General features: G+C 40.1%; 1 protein-coding gene across 1 annotated transcript; it reads right to left on the bottom strand.

Annotated features, from left to right (window-relative positions):
- Window positions 1-3804: 3804 nt before the first annotated feature.
- On the bottom strand, window positions 3805-9533 carry cd40 (CD40 molecule, TNF receptor superfamily member 5). The gene is made up of 9 exons (XM_079520309.1): window positions 9321-9533; window positions 7534-7621; window positions 6968-7093; window positions 6735-6878; window positions 6503-6581; window positions 5422-5480; window positions 4365-4469; window positions 4238-4254; window positions 3805-4119 (listed from the first exon to the last, which is right to left on the bottom strand). The coding sequence occupies exons 1-9, from the start codon at window positions 9354-9356 to the stop codon at window positions 3835-3837; spliced, it is 939 nt and encodes a 312-aa protein (XP_079376435.1). The 5' UTR covers window positions 9357-9533; the 3' UTR covers window positions 3805-3834.
- Window positions 9534-9778: the final 245 nt, after the last annotated feature.

Below are 9778 nucleotides of genomic sequence, written 5' to 3'. Positions count from 1 at the left end.
TTGCCACACTGTAAATTATATTGTCCTTTTTATTATCAAGAACTATTTTTGCTTAAATAAAACACAACAAATGATATGACAGAATTGGGTTTGGTTTTATTGTATTTTATTTTGATTTGTATTAGTCTACTTTATTTGGAAGTTACCTTAATGATAGAACTCATTCATGAGCCGCATATAATTTGGGACACATACAGTAGGAGTAGGCTTTGTGCTTTGTTTCTTATATCCCTTGCATACTTCATGCATATGAATGCAGGGGAATCAATTAGCCTAAAATATATAACGTATTTTTGAACAATGTATTAACCCACAACAGGCCAATTTAAAAGAAAGTATAGTAGCCTATTTTCCCCAAACAATAAATCCGATTAAATTAGGCCTATATGTGAGAAACTCGGTGATGGTTGACAAGTGTCTCTGATTAAGGTCTGGCATTGACAAATGCAGAATTGATTTACTTATTCGTTGTTATTTCATCCACAAGGTGGGATGCAGGGCTATGTTTTAATATATGCTTGCATGGGTTCTTAAGTCAGCCAAACATTCTCATGTTGGCTGTGGCGGATATAAAGTTTAGTAGCTTTTCCCCCCGCTACAACTGGGTGATAACTTTTGGATAATTAAGGATGGATTATTTAGTCTAGTGCTCCTCAAGTGTGTGTGTGTGTGTGTGTTGTGGTCTAACACAAATCTAACGAGCAGAGCACCAACAAGTGAACCACAATCGTAAAACATTTGCATTGATACTGACGAGGATCCAAATAAAAGGAAACATGCTACAGCTCTATAATCTGATCACTGGGTGTTTGCTCGCAACAGAAGTTTTCACTCTCCAGTTCATACAAATAAAACAAAACGTTTTCAGGTCGGGATAACCGATTGTATTGTATCCAATCAGGATAGTAAACAAGTTAAATTGGAACTTTGGAAGCACAATAAATGATAAATTGGTAGATACTCTCTCCTGATTGGCTGATAGTTTGTCACTATTACTGAAAATATATTATCTGTTTAATTATAGACCTGGGTGACTGCAGGCAGTCAGGGAGACACCTGGGACTGAACAAATAGCTATAGCCAATAGCCTAAAGGTCAGCTCTATTCTGATAGTAATCTGGCCTACAATGATTACTATCAGAATAGAACTTTGACCTTTCATTAAATTCATGAAAGGTCACCAATTAAGGCACCAAATGTAGCCTATGGACCCACTGGCAAAATACAAAACAATGAATTGGCACCTGCATGAACTCCAAATTAATTTGCATAAATCTGGTGAGATCACAATTGGTGAGAAAGACACAAAATTCTTATATTTGTGTGAGCCAAGTCAGCCAAGTCAATTTATTAGCCTAGGTTTATAGCCTAGGAATAGGCCTAAAATGTATAGGAAACTAGAAAAAGTGCCCTTCTGGGCACAGGTCTCCACCAGGAGGATAGGACTGTGTGAGATGTTTGGCAAAATGTTTAGGAGTAATATAAACATGTTTGCCTTTGATGGCAATTGGATGATTTGAGGCATTTTGTTCCAAAAATGTGTTTTGCAAAAATCAACCTGTTGGTGGCGCTATAACAGGCCAATGTGAAAAGGGTGGGATATATTCCTCAGCCTAGTAAGAAAATGTGTGAAAGATTTCACGTAAATTGCATGCTGCGTTCCTGATTTGAGGCTTTTGTTCAAAACGGGGCAATCTTGCAAACTGTAAAAGCCAATTATAGCCAATTAGGATGGAATATGAAATATCGGACAGATCCGACTTGAGCACATGACCATAGAGATACTGTGTAACGATTTGTGAGATTTTTGGACAGAATCTGGAGGAGTAATATCAAAAGATGTGTTTTACAAAAGTCGGCCTCCTGGTGGCGCTATAAAAGGCAAATGCGGAAAATGCAGGTCAAAGGTTTGTCCTTGGCCTCTAGGGAGTGTGCATGCAACGTTTCACGCAGATCGGTGCAGTTTTAGGTAAAAAATGTGAAAAGCTGCCTCATGGTGGCGCTATAACAGGCCGTTCTGGAAAATGCGGGGCAGAGGTTCATCGTTGGCATCCAGGGAGTGTGTGTGCAAAGTTTGGCATCGACCGGGTTAACGGTGCCGGAGATTAGCTGTTCACAGACGGACGGAAGGACGGAAGGAAGGACGGACACACGGACGGAGTGCAAAACATACTCTCTCCCCATGCCTTCGGCCTGGTGGAGACAAAAATCTAATAAAAATACTGATATTATAGTCATAAACAACGCTAGCGTTAATGAATAGTGACACTGTGGTAGATAATTCTGATAAAATATTGCCCTACATTATTTACAAAGAAGTTAATTGGCGCTGACGATTATTCAATGACGCTCTAGCTCCCACTTGTGGAAAAAAGGAGTTACTACACTTTTATTCTGTAATATTTTTATTTATTAATTTTTTCGGAAAATATGAACATTGTGAATGTTTTGTGTGTGTTTTTGGGTAACAAACTGTATTTGTATAGTATTTGTGTGAATGCATGGTTATCTAGTTATCTGCATTCTGGTGTTTCATGGACAGGGTTCATGTAACCCTAATCACCTAACCACCTGTTGGCTTTGGGCATGTCAGACTCAGAACAGAGGCAGAGAAGAAAGGAGCTCTTTCTTGTCTACAAAATGTTAAATAAGTTAAAAAATAAAAGAACGCAACTACTCCTAAAGATGCTATATCCAGAAGGCGCACACGGTATTTTGTTTTGTTTGTCTGTAGGCAGGCCTACAAGTTATTGTCATTGCATTGTGTTATCATTTAAAAATGTATGCAACTTGAATGAAATATGGACATTTTATGGATTTAAAAAGATGACAGCAATGTGGCTGTCAACAAGGAAGTTTATATTTCATTGTGGTTAAAAAACATTTTTATGTGATTTAATTTACAGTTTTTCACGGTGTCTCCCATGGGTAAAAAAAAAAAGCCCAGTTGGAGCGTGGGGTATTCTGCCTCAGAAGGCTGTGAGCATTGTGAGCTTGAAGATTGTCTATTTTTCCCTATTGTCATTCAAAGTAGTAGCGGTTAAGAAGTAGTGTTTAAGAAGTTGAACATTATTTATGTACAGATAATACAATTTTAATAAATAAACACAAAGCAGGTACCTATATTAGAAAAGTGCTGATCAGTTTACAAGGATTTCCTCCTCTTTTTCCATATATTTCATAAGTTATTTTATACACAACCATCCAAAGATTTCACTTTCCTGAATGACCTAGGCAGGGTTTTGGATAAACACGTTTCTACTGTATAATCTTACAACACCAGGGCCACCATGCCACACAAATATAGGATTATAAACTCACAGTTCACTGTATAATTATGATATATCCATAATGATGACAAATGTCCACATTTTTACTTTATGCTTTAAAATACTAGTATCTATTATTATATCAAAACCAAAATTAAGCATAACAGGTTGTCTTCATACTATAGGTTTAAAATGTATTCCCTATTATATTATTTAGTGTCATTTCCCCCCTGAAAATCACTGTCAACCCATCTGTTGGTCTGTGGAGGGTGTAGTGACACCCATGTGCCACCTCTGAAACATATTAACACCACCAACCACTTCTGTTCACCTGACATTGAGCATAACATGAACAGAAGTTCACACTATCTTCCCAAGAAAAAACAGTGCATCAACAAGTACACCGCTTTGAGTGCCTGGCCAAAAGCTGTGTTGGGAATCGAACCTAGGCCTCTGCGGTGTTAGGCAAGTGTTTTTCGTCCATTCCATAACAATACAATAATAATAATTTAAAAATAATAAACAAATTGAGGCAACAAGGAGATGAGCAGCCAACCAGGCTGTTTCATTCTTTAAATGGAATAATCGATTCTTGTGTTTGTGATTCTTGCCGTGAGAGGAGTTCACTTTTACCAATCTCCTGTACAACCATATTTCCGTTCTCAGTCACAGAAATCAGAGGTTGGCTCAGTGGCTCGTTATACTGATCCTCAGTGTTTTCCTCTGGCTCCGTGTTGGTGTCTTCCTGCTGTGGCTCTCGCTCCTCAGACACCAGTACATGATGTTGATCAACTGTTGGGTTGGCTTCAGGCTCTGCCTCTGCTCCGTGCCAACATGACTCCACACAGCCCTGGAGAGTAAAATACTATTAACTACTACTGGTAATTAAATTGTTGCTGTGTATGAGATGTACAATCACACACACAGCACAATCTCATAATCAAGGTGAAGACAAGATAAATATTTACCTTGACCTTTGCTTTCGCTGCATACAAGACACACAAAAGGGACACAATAAAACATATTTTTAGACCATTCAATCCATTATACACATACTTATTCATACAATATGCTGTAAATGCAGAATGTATGTACCACTTGATGTATAGATGATTATCCCAATCACAATCAAGAGGACCAGAATGCAGATTGGAGGAATGATCCATGATTTTACACGTTGTTGCTCTGTTGGGTTCTTCTCTGAGGGACAGAATAAGAGACAACAAATAATAATAACAAAATAATAATGCATAATGTCCACATTATGTCTGTGTATTTCTGTTTCCAACTCATTCGAATGATTGCCCAGAGTAAATAAAATATCCAGCAAAGTCCTGAGTGTTAATTTAAAGTCTGATTTACACTTAGTTGTGTGCTGTTGTCAGCCTTCATGATGTTGGGGGGATAAACAACTACCTCTTCTCTGTCTAGTGCAGACAATTAGTACAACAGGAAGGGCCCTGGATGGAGTCTACACAAGAAGAGAAACACTTTAAATCAGTGGTGTGTTCAGTTCCACCATGTTATGCTCTAGTCTACACGTAGTATACTGTATCAGACAATTTGAAAAATCGTATACCGTCTACTATCCAACCAAGGTAGCGTATGTGATATGCAGGAGGGGCTGGGGGCGTGTGGACTTCAATAGCCTTTTTCATGTGATAATGTGGTGTCCGAGGTGAAGGCTTATGTGTACTTTTACTTAGATTACTTACTTATAGTGTGTGACAGACAAACTCTGTGGTCAGATATACCACTGTAATATAAAGGCTCATACATAGTCTGGATTTTCGGTGGTGGGGTGACCACCGAACTACATGACGTCACGAGCCGTGGTGAAGAGCAAACCACCGCCACCGCTCCAGCCCTTCTCTCTGTTTTTACTCACCACCACTCAACGTTATTTCAGCTCCGGTGGTCAGCTCACCACAGGAGCGGTGGTCACCTCACCACCGAAAATCCAGACTATGAATAGGCGTGAGAACTGTTAGTTTCACTGAAACCAGTTCCGCCAAAGATTCGTACTGTACTTCCTCATCATCACCCACACTAGTTTCACTTTGCATAGGAAGACAAGCCACATCTAACTGCAACCCTGAGTGTGGTAAAAACAGGATATTGACAGTCTGAAGCGAACTATGACAGCACTTACCACAGATTGTGTCAGATGAGGGTGATCCTTGTGTTTTAGCTCGGCGTCCTGGCCCACAACTATACAATTATCAAATAATTACAGTATGTGTTATTCAAGCAGAATACATTATTCATATTTTTCCTATGTGATACATTTTGTTCATTTGATCAGACAATTGTGATTTTTCCATTTTGCAAATGCTAAACGGGACTACGGGTACCCTGACACTCTGTCTGAATTTTCATTTCGTTTCACTTAATCGCCAGAACATATTTTCTTAATGGCCGTGGCTAGCAATTCAGGACTGGAGCCAGGCTAGACTACGGGTGCAGTCACACCAAACTTTGATTCTGCCAATGCTTTGGCAACAAACGTTAACTTCCCATTAAAAAAAAAAAAGAAGAAAAAAAAATTGCAGAATCCGCCGCATAGGCAGAATCAGTTCCATGTGACCGCACCCTAAGGGTCATCATCATTCAGTCGTTATTATAATTTATTTTACTAGTCCATACCCCGAGAAGGGGGAGAGAGGGGGGAGCAGAGACAGAGGTAGGGACCTCTCTCTCGGCTCCCCTCTCTCACTCCCCCACTCTATCTGCCACATATACACAGTATAACGAGTGTGCCACAGGGCGGGGACACCCATTATATAATATATGCAATGCTTAGCCATTCACAGCACAGAATGGCACACCTTCCAACCAATCACAGCACACAATAAGTGCAGACGATTCTGTTGAGGACTTCTATTACTAAATTACTAAAATTATTAGTTAGATTAATATAAATCTACTGACTTCTTGTTTCTTTTTTCCTTTACAATTATTATTACCTATACATTGTTTACTTTGCTGCCACACATAACTTTTATGTACTTCAATTCATGTACTAATGAATTGAAGCTTGCAATATGCTGCACATTGAGCTTGTAGATTGGCTAAAAATGATAACCCCGGCCAATTAAGTATTTGTTTAATTATAGAGGGAATGTACTGTCCAGTACATTAGTGAACCAGATCAAATCCGTAGTCATATACACAATACACATACACCATATATGTACATGCTAGTCTGTATATTCATTGTATTGTACACTCACTTCTCGCACTTCTCCAAAGTCCCATTGGAGAATGTATCTGGGGGGCATTTTTGGCACACTGTGTCGTGGCTGTGGTTGCCTAGATTTCCACACATGACAACATGTAATTTAAATCATTCACTAAATAAATCATGACTAAATAATAAATAGAAAATCTGTGAAAAGTAACATTTTTGGACATACAAGGTTTCCACCCAACACTAATGATATGTATTGGATATTTATTTTATACCTCTGAATTTAATCCTATGTCCCGGGTTACAAATAGTATGCGGTTCACATGTTATGCAGTCGTCACTGGCACAGTGGTATCCTGTCTTACACCTGCAAATGCCTTTACTTGTCTTGCTCTGACCGGCAGACTCCTTGTTTTTATCTGTAAGAACAAATACAGGCTTTACTTTCACAATCATGGAGGTCTGCTCATATTTGGATATATTTTAGAAGTCGTTGCAGAAGTCTCACTGTTATCGCAGTAATCATGAAGGTCACAGATCTTCTTTGTGGTGTAGCCCGTCTGGTACTCATCATCCTTGCATGACTTACACAGGGGGTCCTGACAATTACTGGAGACGGAGTCCATCCGTGTCCCTGTTAACAGAAATATGGACATAATCAACCTGACTTGGTGTGTTTGTGTGTGTGTCTCTATTGTATCTATGTATTTTAGGCCCTCTGCTGAAACATGTCGACAGGACCCCTAAGACAGTGGTTCCCAAACTTTTTCATGTCAAGGACCCCCAAATTGACACTAATTAGCCTGCAGACCCCTGTTTGAAGAGATATGCCAGGGACCCCTCCATAAGAGAAGATTTTTATGTTCTGTAATGTATGTTGTAATAATGAATGTTGTAATGGTTAGTTAAGTAATCTCTCAAGAGTCAAGACAGATTGTGAGACAGCAGAAACAAAGGGGGGACCTTTTTCCCCCAAGTCTGTTCCTATAATTCTAAGCCTGTCACACCAAATCAAATGTTTCATTAATATAATCTTCAAGCCTTACAGTCTGTTATTATATAATATTAGCCTACCTGGACCACACATTTTGCAGCACTGGCCCGAATCATTCTCATATTGAGTAAGTGGATCACACAAGGGCACTGCAGCAACAGGCAGCACCTGTTGAAGAATGATGTCATACACGTAGGAGACAGTCACAGACAGAAGTTTAGGAATCGCATTCAACAACCCGCAAAACACCTACAAGACCGGCCAGCAGCAAAGATAGGCGTGGCGGAAAGTCCCCAACATTACGAGCTGTTATTGTTTCAAATGTAACTAGAAAAAGTGCCCTTCTGGGCACAGGTCTCCACCAGGAGGATAGGAGAGTGTGTGATGTTTGGCAAAATGTTTAGTTTGATATAAACAGTGATATAAACATGTTTGTTTGTTTTTTGCAACAATTTTCTTCATTGTGTTGAGGAAATGCAGAGTCAGATCACTCATAGCATCTCTGAGGATAGAATTCTGGATGAGCAGGACATGTGCAGCATTTTGTACAAAACGGGCCACTCCTGAAGACTTTGGAAGGCAATCTTAGCCAATCAGTGTAGAATCTGAGAAATCAAACAGACTCGTCTTGATCACATGACTACAGAGATCATGTATACCGATTTGCATGAAATTTGGATGAAATCTGTGCGACTAATATAAACAATGTGTTTAGCAGAAATCGGCCTCATGGTGGCGCTATAACCGGCAGATGTGGAGGGATGCAGGGAAAATGTTTTTCCATGCCTCTAGGGAGTGCACATACAAAGTTGTACACAGAACGATGCAGTTATATAAGGTAAAAACAGGAATTGCCCTGTTATAGCGCCACCATGAGGCTGGTTTGGAAAATAAATTGTGTCATGTCGTCCTCAGCCTAGTGGAAATGTGCGTGTATAATTTCACGGAAATTGCACACTGTGTTTGTGATTTGTGGCATTTTGTTTGAAACGGACCAATCATGTGAGCTTTGGAAGCGAATCTTAGCCAATCAGGAAGGAAGATGGGAAATGGTGCAGATCCGTGTTGATCACATGACTATGGAGATAGTGTATACCGAATTGTGTGATGTATGGATAAAATGTGTACGAGTAATCTACAGAAATGTGTTTTGCCTAAATCGGCCTCATGGTGGCGCTATAACAGGCCGTTGAGGAATATTTGGGGCAGAGGTTCGTCGTTGGCATCTAGGGAGTGTGTGTGCAAAGTTTGGCATGGATCGGGCCAACGGTGCCGGAGATTAGCTGGTAACAGACGGACAGAAGGAAGGAAGGAAGGAAGGAAGCGCACACACACGGACGGAGTGCAAAACATACTCTCTCCCCATGCCTTCGGCCTGGTGGAGACAATAAGGATGTAGGTACCGGTAGGCTTATGTTCGGCTTTCTCCAATTCATAATAAACTATAGGCTACTTTATAAACGGAACGAACTATTTTAGAATGATATACATACAGGGCCTGTTACCAGCAGGAGGTCATACACAGGGCATACATATCCAACGCAGAATTTGAAATCGAAAGTGAAAGTAGGCATGATCACGTGAAGCTAATATTGATACCTTATAAACAAAAATGCAGACGGGGCGACGTATCCTATTAGCTATAATAATACGCTACTCCTACTCATGCATTTTCTAACTAGTATGAACCCAAAACGTTGTTTTCCGGTGCATGTTGTTAGTTAAACTGACTGTACTGTACAAAATCAAAATGACAACGCAAATTGTTTAATGCTTCAACTTTTTAACGATTGTTTGTTATAGTTCAAAAGCAAGAGTGTCTTTTTTGCTAAATGTAAGTATATTGATGACTTCAGTCTTGACTTACCATGCTAATAAATAGCGCTATAATCAGCGAGTGCATGCCTGGTCAATGAATATCCTGACTTCTTGATCTTTCTACGGTACAGCAGATCGATGGTGCGCTCGCTTGAGTCGCAGTTTCTGAACCTGTAGTAGACAGCTGGTGATCTGTCTTTACTTTACAAATAAATAATCTGACCGAATCTGACCACGTGAATTCTCCATATGCTCGGGGTTTCATGACTGTGTAATGTGTACTGTAGCCGACGCCGTCTAGCCGAGAAGGAGAAAGCCCCCAACTGGCCAGATGAGATATTATTCTAAAGATTCCCGTTCACGACTGGTGACGCGTGAATTTCACGCCGTGAAAGCCTGGTGACGCGATGTTAGGTGAGGTTAGGTTAGGTCAATCGGTTGCCTTGCCTGCGGGGCTGCGTGATTTCTTTCTACGTCCGTGATTAGACATGGTAACGCCCGCCTGCC

Source organism: Electrona antarctica, assembly GCF_951216825.1.
Source record: "Electrona antarctica genome assembly, chromosome: 2".
NCBI lineage: Eukaryota > Metazoa > Chordata > Actinopteri > Myctophiformes > Myctophidae > Electrona > Electrona antarctica.
This window is presented reverse-complemented; position numbering and strand designations above follow the sequence as displayed.